Source organism: Mandrillus leucophaeus, unplaced genomic scaffold (genome assembly GCF_000951045.1).
Source record: "Mandrillus leucophaeus isolate KB7577 unplaced genomic scaffold, Mleu.le_1.0 Scaffold59, whole genome shotgun sequence".
NCBI classification, from domain to species: Eukaryota; Metazoa; Chordata; class Mammalia; order Primates; family Cercopithecidae; genus Mandrillus; species Mandrillus leucophaeus.
This window is the reverse complement of record NW_012106363.1, coordinates 2,702,291-2,718,256: the sequence shown is the minus strand read 5'-3', so window position 1 is coordinate 2,718,256 and position 15,966 is coordinate 2,702,291. Positions and strand designations below refer to the sequence as shown.

The 15,966-nt window shown below is 39.6% G+C and overlaps 1 protein-coding gene across 5 annotated transcripts in view; it reads right to left on the bottom strand.

Moving 5' to 3' along the window:
* SPAG9 (sperm associated antigen 9) overlaps positions 1-15,966 on the bottom strand; it is a 122,067-nt gene that overhangs the window by 60,577 nt on the left and 45,524 nt on the right. Inside the window, exon 5 of one of the 5 annotated variants that reach the window (XM_011999229.1) lies at positions 9,088-9,129. The exons of the other annotated variants lie outside the window; for them this stretch is intronic. Within the exon in view, the coding sequence (XP_011854619.1) occupies positions 9,088-9,129 (42 nt within the window). The remainder of the gene's footprint in view (positions 1-9,087; positions 9,130-15,966) is intronic. 5 annotated transcript variants of the gene reach the window in all.

Below are 15,966 nucleotides of genomic sequence, written 5' to 3'. Positions count from 1 at the left end.
TAAATTAAGTGAGTTTATCATTCACTAAATGTATGACCTTCGGCAAGTTATGTATCCTTTCTAAACCTTTGTTTTATAATCTGTACAATAGAGATAATAGTATCTACTTCTTAAGATTCTTATTAAGTTATTCTACATTATGGCTTAGCAATGTATTTCACACATACTAAGAATTTAAAATATTAACTATTATAATAGTAACTATTCGTACAATTATAAATACATAATTATATTTTTTATAATTTATATTTATAATATTTTAATTATAAATTATATATTTTATATAGATAATTCCCTTACGGGAGTATCAGTAGGAATTATTGCCACATCGATTTAGCTATTGATGCTGAAGCGGTAGCTTTAGATCCACCCTGGCTAACATCAGAAAGTTCAACCTACAAATAAAAGTAATTTAGAAGAAATTTTAATTGAGTAATTTATTCTAAAGTACTTTAAAAATGGGTTAAGAAATAAACTTGTCTGGAGAAAGTTATAATTTTTTTAAAAGGTAATAAAGAGTCACCGATTATCAATAAATAATCTCTCTAGCTCCTCTGCAAATAACTGAGAAATATTTAAGTAAATCGTATTTTTCCAGACATACACGAGATTTTTCTCTTTTTTCCTAAGACAGAGCCTCACTCTGTCACCCAGGCTTGGAGTGCAGTGGCATAATCTCAGCTCACTGCAACCTCCACCTCCCAGGCTCAAGCCATTCTCATGCCTCAGTCCCCTGAGCACCTATGATTACAGGCGTTTGTCACCATGCCCCACTAATTTTTTGTATTTTTCGTAGAGATGGGGTTTTGCCACACTGCCTAGGCTGGTCTCAAATACCTGGCCTCAAGTGATCCGCTGGCCTTGGCCTCCCAAAGTGCTTGGATTACAGGCGTGAGTCATTGTGCCCGGCCGATTTTTCTAAATGGCAAATTTGAAAATAAGATATGAAAGGCATTAGCAGCCAGGCTTGGTGGCTCATGCCTAAAATCCCAACACTTTGGGAGGCCCAGGCAGGCAGATCACCTGAGGTCAGGAGTTCGAGACCAGACTGGCCAACATGGCGAAACCTCATATCTACTAAAAATACGAAAATTAGGCCTGGTGGCAGGTGTCTGTAATCCCAGCTACCGGGGAGGCAGAGGTTGCAGTGAGCCAAGATCGCGCCACTGTACTCCAGCCTGGGGAATAGAGCGAGACTCTCTCCAAAAAAGGAAAAGCATTAGCAATAAAATTACACACTGATGTCAACATCATTTTAATGGCAGTTGCAATACTGTATCACTATTAATTACAATATATTGTACATATTAATTATAATATATTGTACAATATATTTGACACAATATAACATAAAAATAAAATAGTATACCCATGTTTAAGAGTACAATACTTCGGCCAGGCGTGGTGGCTCACGCCTGTAATCCCAGCACTTTGGGAGGCCGAGGCAGACAGATCACCTGAGGTCAGGAGTTCGAGACCAGCCTGGCCAACATGGAGAAACCCCTTCTCTACTAAACATACAAAAATTAGCTGGGCCTGGTGGCACACGTCTGTAATCCCAGCTATTGGGGAGGCTGAGGCAGGAGAATCACTTGAACCCAGGAGGCAGAGATCGCATTGAGCCAAGATCGCACCATTGCACTCCAGCCTGGGTGACAAGAGTAAGACTCCGTCTCAAAAAAAAAAAAAAAAAAAAAATACATCTTACTTGCATACTTCAGGCATGCCTGTAATCCCAGCTACTTTGGAGGCTGAGGCACAAGAAGTGCTGTCTCTTATACACATCTAGATGTGTATAAGAGACAGGAGTAAGACTCCGTCTCAAAAAAAAAAAAAAAAAAAAGAGTACTTCTTACTTGCATACTTCAGGCATGCCTGTAATCCCAGCTACTTTGGAGGCTGAGGCACAAGAAGTGCTTGAATGGCCTGGGCAACATAGCAAGATCCCACCACATAAAACAGTAATAATGTATTGTACATTTAAAATTTTTAGAAGGTAGATCTCATATTAAACGTTCTTACTACAACACAATAAAAAAGGCTGAGGCAGGAGAATCGCTTGAACCCGTGAGGCAGAGGTTTCAGTGAGCTGAGATTGCACCACTGAACTCCAGTTTCGGCGACAGAGCGAGACTTCATCTCAAAAAAAAAAAAAAAAAAAATTAGCCAGGTGCAGTGGCTCATGCCTGTAATCCCAGCACTTTGGGAGGCCAAGACGGGTGGATTAGTTGAGGTCAGGAGTTCCAGACCAGCTTGGCCAACACGTGGAAGTCCTGTCTCTACTAAAAATAAAAAAATTAGCCAGGCATGGTGACACATGCCAGTAATCCCAGGTACTCGGGAGGCTGAGAGGCAGGAGAATCACTTGAACCCAGGAGGCGGAGGTTGCAGTGAGTCAAGATTGCGCCACTGTACTCCAGCCTGATGAAAGGGCAATACTCCGTCTCAAAAAAAAAAAAAAAAAAATTGTTAACTATTTTAACTGGTAACTGGCACCCAATATAAAAGTATCTGATAGAAACCTACTAATTCCGGCAAATTCATTTGTTTGCAGTTGAGTCAAAAAGGCTGACAGTATTTAAAAAACAAAAACAAAAACAAAAAACTGACAGTATTTAATACCTCTGGAGCCAAAGAGGCTGATAGTGCAAACAACTACAAGTCCCTCTGAGCACCATTTGCATTGTCTTTGCTTTGATATATACTCTATTAAAAAATAAGTAGTATTTGGCTGTGCATGGTCGGCTCATGCCTGTAATCCCAGCACTTTGAGAGGTTGAGGTGGGCATATCACCTGAGCCCACGAGTTTGAGAACAGCCTGGGAAACCTGGTGAAACACTGTCTCTACTAAAAATGCCAAAAATTAGCCCAGCATGGTGGTGCACGCCTGTAGTCCCAGCTACGAGGAAGGCTAAGGCATAAGAATTGCTTGAATCCAGGAGGCAGAGGCTGCAGTGAACTGAGATTGAGCCCATGTTATCATGTACATGAATTCCCATTCTTTAAAGGTTTCAAATGTAACACACATTAAAAAATATAAAATAAACAGTTTGTATTTCTGATAAACAGTGTTGATGAAAACACTTAAAACCGATTAAGACTACGGATTCAGAAAGCCCTAGAGAATACTGAGTTCATCTATACGAGCAAGTGATATGCCTTTGAAACTGTGTCAAAAATAAATAATTTGAGGTCAATCTTGGAATTGTCATTTACCTCTTAAATACAGAGAAATTATTTCTTCTTCCTCCTTATTATTCCAGTCTCCCACTCCCCACAAAAGGCAGGTTATTTTCACCTTAGAAAAAATTGTACTTAGTAATTTAAAAGTTCACAACATAAAAAGTATGGCAAAGGCCCACTTTGCAAATTCACTTGTGGATCTGGGGGCATGCAATAAAATAACCAGGAGACAGTCTAGATATCATGGGGTGAAAAGAAAAAAACAAAAAGAAAGAAAATAACCAGGAGAGAGCTGAACCTAAAACAGGAAAGGGACCTGATACCTCAGCAATCCCAAGGTTTCAGGCTACAAGGAAGTGGTTAATAAGGATCTACTTAGAAGAAAATTATGTTTTAAATTTATCCTAGGCTATCCAAATAACATGAGATTTGCTTATACGTAACTTACTTCCCTTTTATATTTACCATATAAAAATATTTTACACTCTTTAAAATAGCTCACTGTGTGGGCCATACTTCTGACAACTAGATCCCAGAGATACAGCATGAGAGCTGAGAAGATACAGCATGAGGGCTGAGAAGCTCTCATTTTAGGGGGTGAGCCATTTTCTTTTTCTTTTCTTTTCTTTTTTTTTTGAGATGGAGTTTCGCTCGTTGCCCAGGCTGTAGTGCAATGGCGCAATCTCGACTCACCACAACCTCTGCCTCGTGGGTTCAAGTGATTCTCCTGCTTCAGCCTCCCGAGTAGCTGGGATTACAGGCACGCACCACCACGCCCAGCTAATTTTGTATTTTTAATAGAGACAGGGTTTCTCCATGTTGGTCAGGCTGGTCTCGAACTCCCGACCTCAGGTGATCCACCTGCCTCAGCCTCCCAAAGTGCTGGGTTTACAGATGTGAGCCACTGTGCCCAGCCGGGAAACCATTTTTGAAAGAGGCCTTTCTTCTTGGTATCCCAGGCAGTGGTGATATCAACTTTCTAAGATTAGCAGAAAAGCACTTAGATGGGAAATCGGACACAGCATTTGGCCAGAGGTACAATATTCTTGTATTATACCTCACTAACTGCCTCCAACTAAAGATAGAATGAGGCTAAGCACAGTGGCTCATGTGTGTAATCACAGCCCTTTGGTAGGCCAAGGGATCACTTGAGGCCAGGAGTTCGAGATCAGCCTGGCCAACATGGTGAATCCTCGTCTCTACTAAAAATACAAAAATTAGCTGGGCATAGTGGCATATGCCCATAGTCCCAGCTACCTGGGCAGCTGAGGCACGAGAATCACTTGAATTCAGAAGGGGGTGGAGGTTGCAGTGAGCCAAGATCATACCACTGCACCCAGCCTGGGCAACAGAGCAAAACCTTTTTTCCAAAAAAAAAAAAAAAATCACCAACGTGTTAAAAATTAAAATATACTTTTGGTCAACAGTACGCTCACAAGATAATACAATCATGTGCCATATCTGCATAATGACGTTTTGGTCAATAATAGACAGCATACAGCATATATGGTGGTGGTCCCATGAGATTAAAATGAAGCTGAAAAATTCATGTTGCCCAGTGATGTTGCAACTGCCATAATATCCCAGCGCAATGCACTAGGGTATTAACAAAACTACTACACTGCCAGGTGTATAAAAGTATAGTACATACAATTCTATACCATACATAATACTTGATAAACAATTATGTTACTGGTTTATGTATTTACTACAATTTTCATTGTTATTTTAAAGTATACTTCTCCTTCTACTTAAAAATAATAATAAAGTTAACTATAAAACAGCCTCAGGTGGGTGCTGCAGAAGTAACCTAGAATAAGGCATTGTCATCATAGGAGGCGACAGCTCCGTGTGTGTCACTGCCCCTGAAAATTTTCCAGTGGGACAAGATGTGGAGGTGGAAGATACTGACATTGATGATCCTGACCTCGTGTAGGCCAAGGCTAATAATATGTGTGTGTTTTGGTTTTTGACAGAAAAGTTTAAAAAGCAAAAAATAAATAAATAAATAGACAAAAGCTTACAGAATAAAGACATAAAGAAAATATTTCCATAGAGCTATATAATGTGTTTGTGTTTTAAGCTAAACATTATTACAAAAAAGTCAAAATGGTAAAAAAATTTTTAAAGTTTATAAAGTAAATAAGTTACAGTAAGCTAAGGTTAATTTATTATTGAAGAAAAAAATTAATGTAGTATAGTTTAAGTGGACAGCATTTTATAAAGTCTGCAATAATGTCCAGTAATGCTCTAGGCTTTCATATTCACTCACTGCTCACTCACTGACTCACCAAGAGCAATTTGCAGTCCTGCAAACTCCATCCATGGTAAGTGCCCTATAGAGGTAAACCATTTTAAATATTTCATATTTTTTTTAATTGTATGTTTTCTATGTTTAGGTACACAAAATACTTACCATTGTGTTACAACTGCCTACAGTATTCAGTACGTGTTGTACAGGTTGCAGCCTAAGAGCAACAGGCCATACCATATAGTTTAGGTGTGTAGTAAGCTATACCGTCTAGGTTTGTGTAAACTCACTCTGTGATGTTCCTACAACAAAATCACCTAACTACGCATTTCTCAGAATGTATCTCTGTTGTTAAGCGACACATGACTATGCATGCAAACAAGGGAAAATTCTTTTTTTTTTTTTTTTTGAGACGGAGTCTTGCTCTGTCACCCAGGCTGGAGTGCAGTGGCCAGATCTCAGCTCATCACAAGCTCCGCCTCCCGGGTTTAGGCCATTCTCCTGCCTCAGCCTCCCGAGTAGCTGGGACTACAGGTGCCCGCCACCTCGCCCGGCTAATTTTTTGTATTTTTTTGGTAGAGACGGGGTTTCACCGTGTTAGCCAGGATGGTCTCGATCTCCTGACCTCGTGATCCGCCCGTCTCGGCCTCCCAAAGTGCTAGGATTACAGGCTTGAGCCACCGCGCCCGGCCAGGGAAAATTCTTAAGAGGTCCTAACTGAAAAGCATTTATTACGAATCATTCAACATAAAGTTCCAGGGGAGTTGCATGCTGTTATTTCACACTCAATCTGTGGCTTCTTGAGACTGCAAATTCCTATTTTACATTAGACTTTACAGGTCACATGCCAGGTTGTGCTGTTTTGGCTAATACTCTTGACTGCAAATGACCACTGGCCTATCAAATCCTATTGTCTGACATCATTAAGATATCTTTTTCAATGGCATGAGTGGTGTCAAACATGGAGACTTACAAAGTTGTCAAGTCTCTTTCTAACATACTTATTTTATAGCCCCATTTCCCCCTTTAGAGCCTTTAGGGAACTGCCACATCGTAGGTGTACATGTCACTAGAGAATGTTCACAAAAAGCTAGTACAAGATTTGGAAGTACATATAAAACAATGGCATGTCCGTGCATATTTAAATTGTGCTTTGAAAAAAAATAGATGTGACACAAATGGCCAAGAAGCATATACAATGATGATTAACACCACTAATTATTGGAGAAATGCAAATCAAAACCACAATGAGTTATCATCACCTAGCCCCCATCAGGATGACTACTATCAAGAAAAAGAGGATATGAATACATTAGACATTTGTGCATAGTGGGTAGGATTGTAAAATGATGCAACCACTCTGGAAAACAGTAAGAAAGTTCCTAAAAACATTAAAAATAGAACTACCATATTGTCCAGCAATCTCACTTTCGGGTATATATTCATAAAAGAATTATTCATAACAGCCATAAGGTGAAACCAACCCAAATGTCTATTAACAAATAAATAAACAAAACGTGGTGTACACATACAATCAAATACTACTCAGCCTTAAAAAGGAAGGGAATTCTGTCACATGCTATAACATGAATGAACCTTGAGGACATTACGCTAAATGAAATAAGCCAGCCTCAAAAAGACAAATACTACATGATTCTATTTATGTGCAGTATTTAATATGTGACATAGAATTCATAGAAACAGAAAGTAAAATGGTAGTTTCCAGGGGCCAGAGGAGTTGGAAAGGAAGTTATTATTTAATAAGTGTAGAGTTTTAGATTTGCAAGAAGAAAAAGCTCTGGTGCTGTTTTACAATAATATGAATATACGTAACACTATTGAACTGTATACTTACACTATCGAACTATATACTTAAAAATGGTTAAAATGGTCATTTTTTTTTTCTCCCTGTAGAGACCACATCAGAGCTCATAAGATGGTAATTTTTACGTGTTTTTACCACACACACAAAATAAATGTCATTACTTTTAGTTTTACTTGAGATACTGCAGTAAAAGCAATCTAGTCTTTGTGCCCTTTTCTTATGGGTTTTAGATATAAGGCTAAAAATCTATAAGCTCTTCAAAATATTTTCATTTGTTCCATTTACCAAATGCACCATGTGCTTGGTGCTATATAGAATATATATGTCATGTATTATCTGGCTTTGCAGCATAACTATTTTCTAACAGACTATAAACGATGTTTACAACTAAAAAAACAAATTATCCCATTCGGTTCAACTTATAGACACTACATGCCAATGTAGTGTTTTCCTGAGTAGCCTAACTTCTGAAATAAGCTATATAAAGGCAAGCAACTCTGCTATGTAAGTCTGTCTCTTATATTTGAGGATTTTAAGCAAAATGAAAATAAAGACAAAATTACAAACAAGCAATTAGCCCCACATAGGATCCCTCACTATCAACACAATTATAATTTTAGACCTACATTTCTTTCTCCCCAAGTAAAAGTAAGTCTCTAAAGCATTGATTCTTAAAATTCTTTTTATTTACAGCTATGTGACATAAAAAAGTTACAAAATGGTGCGTACATGCATTCTTCTAGAGAGTTTCAAATAATTTGGTTCCTAAGAGTCTGTGACCCAAAGGAAACACTAAAAACCTTAACTCTAGATACTCACATTTCGGTCAAATCCATCTAAGTGTAAATAGAATGGTAGCTTCAAGAGAATTCAAATTATTAAAGGAAAGGTATGAATGTCCTAACACTGAGTATATTTCGAAGGAACAGGATACTTTTGCACTGTTGATGCTAGAGGGCTTCCATGAACCCAGGTCAACCCCTGACCTAGCACGTAAGAGAAAGTCACAGATATCTTGTTATCCCCAGTGCCTAGCATATCAAGCCTGACACGTAGCAGGCTATTTTTCTTTCTTTTTTTTTTTGAGATGGAGTCTCACTGTGTTGCCCAGGCTGGAGGGCAGTGGCACCACCTTAGCTCACTGCAACCTCCACCTCCTTGGTTCAGGCAATTCTCTTGCCTCAGCCTCCTGAGTAGCTGGGATTACAGGCGTCTGCCACTACGCTCGGCTAATTTTTGTATTTTTAGTAGAGACAAGGTTTCATCATATTGGCCAGGCTGGTCTTGAACTCCAGATCAAGTGATCCACCTGCCTCGGTCTCCCAGAGTGTTTGGGATTTCAGGCATGAGCCACCGCGCCTGGTCTGTAGTAGGCTCTTAACAGATGTTTGATGAATAAAGCTGGATGGTGCCCTGACTGGAGATGAAGAACTCTATCAAACTAAGGAAGCAGTCCATGGTAAGATGACACACTAGGCCACATCCAGGACACATACAAGTTATAAACATTATGCCCTGAGGAAGGTATTTCTGGAAAGTATACCATTACATAGAGCTGGATAAATGGAAACAGGTTGAATTTCACAGAATTTACTTATATTTTCTTTCCTTTATTTAAAAATGCTTACTTTGGGGAAGGAATAAATTACAGATTACAGTAAAGCCCTGACAACCACTATAGTGGAAATAGTTTTATATTTCAGTGAATTACAACAATAGTCTTCCAAACTGAGCATCTGATGTATTGAGAATAGCAGTTGAGGAAGTAATCAATAGTTAATCACTTTAGTGTACTTTTTGCAAAATGTTAAGAAGCACCATTCTCACCTCCTGTTCTACAGCCTTCTGAGGTTCAGGACTATTGCTGACCTAGGAAGAGGGAAGATTATAAAAGAGAAAAAAATTACGTGTTTACTAGGTTTTAACATAGCTGTATCTTTGGCTTGTACTATCTCCCAGGATACAAGATTCATCTATTATGTACTGTGTTTAAAATGAGGGCTTGGAGGCTTTGTTTTCTTTTGACTTACGCTGACTTTAACACTCTAGTTGAAGTAATATCATGGTTCAGAAGCCACCACTTGGATCAACGTCTTATCGATATGCAGCTCATTATTTAACCTTTTTTTTCTACTTCCACTACCTTATGAAATCTTCTTGATGTTTATTCCAGTCCAGTCCCTTTGACTATTTAACATACCAATATTCCAGTGCAGCATACTCAGAAATGTTTATCACACCTCCTTCGATCATTTCTGAATTAGTTAGATAACACTAATGATCAAAAGATCACCAAAATCCAAATCCTTTTTCTTTTTTTTTGAGATAGGGTCTCACTCCTGTCGCCCAGGCTGGAGTGCAGTGACACGATCACGGCTCACTGCAGCCTCAACTTCGCAGGGTTCAGGTGATTCTCCCACCTCAGCCTCCCAAGTAGCTGGGACTACAGGTGTACCCCACCATGCCTAGATAAACTGTTGTATTTTCAGTAGAGATTTGGTCGTGCCTTGTTGCCCAGGCTGGTCTCGAAATCCTGAGCTCAAGTGATCCACCTTCCTTGGCCTCCCAAAGTGCTAGGATTACAGGCATGAGCTACGTGCCCAGTCCCAAATCCTTTTTCATAAAAATCTATTTATTCATATTCTTTATTTCCATCTACACATTTTCCCTCTATGAGATGGATGTGTTTCTCTTAAATACAAAGCAACAGTTTTAAATACTCTTGGTCTGAAAATTCATCAAAGTCTTCTTGAAATGCTGCTAGCTCTCAGTTATGCCCTTAAAAATACACAGATTAGGCTGGCCGCAGTGGCTCACACCTGTAATCCCAGCACTTTGGAAAGCCAAGGCAGGTGGATCACCTGAGGTCGGGAGTCCGAGACCAGCCTGACCAGCATGGAGAAAACTCGTCTCTACTAAAAATACAAAACTAGCCAGGCGTGGTAGTGGGCGCCTGTAATCCCAGCTGCTCTGGAGGCTGAGGCAGGAGAATCGCTTGAACCCAGGAGGTGGAAGTTGCAGTGAGCCAAGATCACGTCGTTGCACTACAGCCTGGGCAACAAGAGCAAAACTCCATCTCAACAAGATAAAAAATAAAAAATACACAGATTAGCAAGGCATGATTCACTTTATAGGAAACCAGACTGCCTCTTCTTTAATAGACGTGGTTTTTTTCCCCCTAGCTTTATTAAGATATAACTGACAAATACAGTATACAGTTAAGGTGATTTTTAAAATACATATTGTGAAACAATCACCACATTCAAGCCAATAAACACACCTAGCACGTCATACTTGTTTTTGGTGGTAAGAGCACTTAATGTTTATTTATATGATCTTTGATTCTGGATTCTCATAATCTTTAATCATTCCCTTCATCAAAAACCAGGTAAAAACTTGGGTAGCTCTCTCTATATAAAATAGAAAGATCGTCAAGATATGTCATTAAATGAAAAAAAAATCAAGCAGCAGGAAAATACTTATAAACCCACTTATCTTAAAAAGACATTATATCTATGTGCACCTGTAAAGAAAAAGGCCAAGGATTCATTAACTATTTACAATGACGGGGGGAAAATGAAATTCAGGGTTGAAGAAACTTCCCATTCCTACTCTATATTATTCAGTATTACTAAAAATTGTGAAACTGAATTAATATAAATTTTTTAGACACAGGATCTTGCTATATTGCCCAGGCTGGAATGCCATGGCTATTCACAGGCACCATTATAGTGCACTGCAACCTGGAACTCCTGGCTTCAAGCAGTTTTCTCACCTCAGCCTCCTGAGTAGTAAAATAACTATTTTCTTTTTTTCTCTTTTGTTGAGACAGAGTCTCGCTCTGTCGCCCAGGCTGGATAATCTCGGCTCACTGCAACTTCCACCTCCCGGGTTCACACCATTCTCCTGCCTCAGCCTCCTGAGTAGCTGGGACTACAGGCGCCCGCGGCCATGCCCAGCTAATTTTTGTATTTTTAGTGGAGACGGGGTTTCACCATGTTAGCCAGGATGGTCTCAATCTCCTGACCTCATGATCCGCATGCCTCGGCCTCCCAAAGTGCAGGGACTACAGGCGTGAACCACCGCGCCTGGCCTAAAATAACTTTTTAAAAGAAATATAAAGGCCTGTTTTAGAAAATATTTGGACCTCTGAGCACCTTAACAACATTTCTAGTACATGGCATTGTGCCTAATGCAGTGAGCATCAATAAATTTTTTTAAGTGAAAAAGGTAATTTTTTCAGTAGAAAATATGTTAAACAACTTCTTCTATTCTAAAAGTTTGTTTAAACAGTAAACATAAGTTTTTTTTTTTTTTTTTTTTTTTGGAGATGGAGTCTCGCTCTGTCACCCAGGCTGGAGTGCAGTGGCACGATCTTGGCTCACTGCAACCTCTGCCTCCTGGGTTCAAGTGATTCTTCTTCCTCAGTCTCCTGAGTAGCTGGGACTACAGGCGTGTGCCACCATGCCCAGCTAATTTTTGTATTTTTATTAGAGACAGGGTTTCGCCATGTTGGCCAGGCTGGTCTCGAACTCCTGACGTCAGATGATCCACCTGCCTTGGCCTCCCAGAGTGCTGGGATTACAGGCGTGAGCCACCACACCCAGCCTAAACATAAGTATTAATAAATACCTATATGCCAATTACCTCAGATGAAGTCACACTTAAAATACAATATTTAAACACCATCATTTTGAAAGCACTGCTTATTTACATTTTTACCAGTTTCCAGTCTCAACATACATAATAGGCATCTTGGTCAACAAACAACACAATAAAATCTCTACCCTTCTTTTCCTTCGAATCCTAACAGTCACCTATGGGTGGTTCCTAAAGTTATCACGTGAAGATACATGTGAGGGAAAAAAGCTTATAAGCAAAAATTGAGTTTATAGAACAAATTCCTTATCCACTGTCAAAAGCAAAAACAATATGAAATATTATAACACATAATCCATTTTTTCTTAAAACTCTACTTTTATTTTACCCTAGTATGTACACTAATACAAAATTCTATAAAGGAGGTATAAACTAATGGAAAAGCCCAAACCAGAAATAAAAGAATGAATAGTGCCTAGATCTTGGTTCCTAAATACCTTTCTCCCAAAAAATGTGCCAGAGTTCCTCTGAGAAGTAGTCCAATTTTTAAGAGTGGGGCAGGGAAAATACAACAGCTTGGAACATCTTATGGTGCCAATAAGGAAGAAAGCACTCAAAAAGGATGGGGTATGTCAAAAGAGCACAGGAGCCATCCTGCAAGAGCTCTCAATGTCCAAAGCTAGAATAATTTGAGAACCCAAAGAAATGATAGGTTTGCATAGCCCACAGAATAAAATATATACATATATGTGTGTAAATGTGTGTGTGTGTGTGTGTGTGTGTGTGTATACACACATATATACAATCTCCATTGAATCCAAACTGGAATGGAGGGAAGGTGGGAAGAAGACAACTCTCCCTGATAGAAGAATTCCAGTTAATAAATGTAGAATGAAGAAAACAGAAAATAACTATTAGCAATATTTTACTAATAATTGTTGTAGGCAAAATCCACTGTGGATGCTAAAATCAGTGAATGAAAGTTTGAACAGAAACAGGATATCTACATAGTCTCAAAGTATATCTACACCAAGACACTAGATTCTGTTGTATTCTCACCAAAAATACATAACCTCAATCTAATAATGAGAAATCAGAGAAGCCCAAATGGAGAGACACTCTACAAAACAACTAACCAGTACTCTTCAAAAATCTCAAGGTCCTGAAAGACAAGACAAGACTGAGGAACTGTTACATGCTGGGAAGACTGGGGAGACATAATGTGTAAACGCAATGTGGAAGCCAGGTGTGGTAGCTTATGCCTATAATCCCTGCACTTTGGCAGGCTGAGACAGCAGGATCACCTCAGGCCAGGAGTTCGAGACCAATCTGGGCAACCTAATGAGGCACTGTCTGTAATAAAAATTTTTTTTAAAAAAAGCAATGTAGGATCCTGGGCTGGATTCTGGAAGGGAAAAAGGATATTAGTGGAAAAACTGGTAAAACTCGAATACAGGTTTACCTAACAGTATTGTACCAATGTTAATTTCATAGCTTCGATGACTGTATTATGGTTAATGTCAGGGGATGCTGGGTGAAGGGTATATGGAACGCTGTACTATTTTTGCAACTTTTCTGTAAGTCTAAAATTACTTCAAAGAAGTTATTTAAAACTGTGAGCTTTAACTTTTTAAATTACACATGCATTTTATAATAGGAATTGTAAATAACAATAGATATGATTTAACTACTATAGAGATTAAAGCTTGTGGAAACTAAAGAAATAGGAATAATTTCAGAACTTAACCACAAATGGAGGAGGATGGAAAATTCTCTCAACAAGAATGCTGGCTCTGTTTAGACATTTCCTGTTCTGCATGCTAAGCACATCCCCTGAAGAATGCAGCACACATTGACTGGCTTTACATACCAAACTCTGCTAACAAGAGCTTCTCACAGCAGTTTACTAAAGTATCACGAGTCATGTGATTTTATGAGAACTCTCTGAAATTTTCACAAGTAGGTGTCCATCCAATTGGTTTAGTTAGTTAAAATTGCTTTTCTCAGATCTAAAGGTCACATTCTATTAATAATCAACAACCAAGGATGCTCTTCAAAGAAAAAAATACTTTTTTGGAGCACATATGTATACACATGCATATGTGTGTGCATGCTGTATGCCAGCCATATAATTTTCATGCTGCTTTGTAGGCCTTGGTTGGTTATTTACCACAGTATGATTTGTAACTGCAAATAATACAGCAAAAGTCTAGGAAAAACTGAAGCTGTCCCAGCAACGAGGGAGATCTGAGTTGTAGCTGGGATATGTGATCCCTTCCCCTCTGCCCTTCTAGGATTCTGATGTATCAATTATCTTTCTTCACTCCCTTGTCTTTAACTTTTCTCTCTGTTGAACCCTTCTTGTAAGCATACCAACAACCCAGTCTCTCCCATTCTATACTTTTCCCTCTGCTCTGCTAATCTCTACCTCAAGTTATCCTTTTTCTCTCCTCCCACCACAATCACCATTTTGGGTAGTCTATACATGTTATTTCCTCTTTTTATGATTTACAGTTACTCCTGTTACTGGCCCTACAACTTAAACTGCTCAAATCTACACCTATACATTTACAAATTCAGTCCTCATTCTATGTGACTTCCCCACACCAGCTGACCCTGCTGACATCTTCTTCCATTCTAAAACTCCCTTGTGCCTTGTCTTTCAGGGCTCATGTCTCTTACGGTCTCTCTTCTCTGCCACTACAGCCCTCCACTAATGCCCTTCTTTCCCCATGCATCTTCTTTCTTCTCCACTCCAGCCCCGTCTCCCCCTACCACACACAGATGCTGCCTTCCTCACCTGCTCAGGGTCTGACACCCTATACCTGGCACTTCTCCTTGGGGAGGCTCTCATCATCCTGCTTAGGGTCTTGTACCCCCAAGCCTGGCTGCCATCCTGCAGGGATGTCCTTAATGCTGCTGGGGCCCTGACTCTTTACAGCAGGCTACCCCATATGGATTACCCTCCTAACTTTGCTTAGGTTATAACAACCCCACCCCTGCTCCTAGGCACCATGGAAAGCCTTACCTTCCTCTGCCCTGCCTGGTGGCTTTAGAACTGAATTGTGCAGAAAGGAAAGAGAAAGGGAAGATGAAGCAATACTATACCACCTTAATAATTAAGCTTTATAGTAAATCTTAATACCCGGTAGCTCAAGTTCTTGTACTTATCGTTCTTCAGGATTGTCTTGGCTATACTTGGCCTTTTCTTCTCCAGTTCCTTCTTTATTTGTAGCTTCTTTGTGAACATAATTCAGTAAGATTAACTGTCTCACCTTAACATTTTGTCCATTCTCAGCCTTAGCCCATCATTATTATTATTAATTATTTTTCTTGAGACAAGGACTTACTCTGTCACCCAGGCTGGAGTGCAGTAGCATGATCATGGCTCTCTATAGCCTCAGCCTCCCAGGTTCAAGTTGATCTTCCTGCCTGTTCCTCCTGAGTAGCAGGGACTAAAGGTGCACACCACCATGCCTAGCTAATTTTTAAATATTTTGTAGAGACAGAGTCGCTTGACACTGGAGGAATAAATGTTTAAAATACATAAAACACAGGCCGGGCGCGGAGGCTCACACCTGTAATCCCAGGACTTTGGGAGGCTAAGGCAGGCAGAATCACTTGAGGTCAAGAGTTCGAGACCAGCCTGGCCAACATGGCAAAACCCCACGTCTACTAAAAATACAAAAATTAGCCAGGCATGGTGGTGCCCATCTGTAATCCCAGCTACTTGGGAGGCTGAAGCAGGAGAATCACTTGAACCCAGAAGGCAGAGGTTGCATAAGCCAAGATTGCACCACTGCACTCCAGCCTGGAGGATGAAGCTAGACTCCATCTCAAAACAAACAAACAAACAAACAAACAAACAAACAAAAATATATATATATAGAGTGTGTGTGTGTGGTGTGTGTGTATATAAACTTTTTTTTTTTTTAAAAAGGAAAAGAGATGGAGTCCCACTATGTTGCCCAGGCTGGTTTTATACTCCTGGACTCAAGTGATCCTCCTGCCTTGGCCTCCCAAAGTACTCAGACTACAGGCATGAGTCACCATGTCTAGCCTGTAGCACTTTTATAATACACTTTTTAATAGAACAGCTTTGATCAT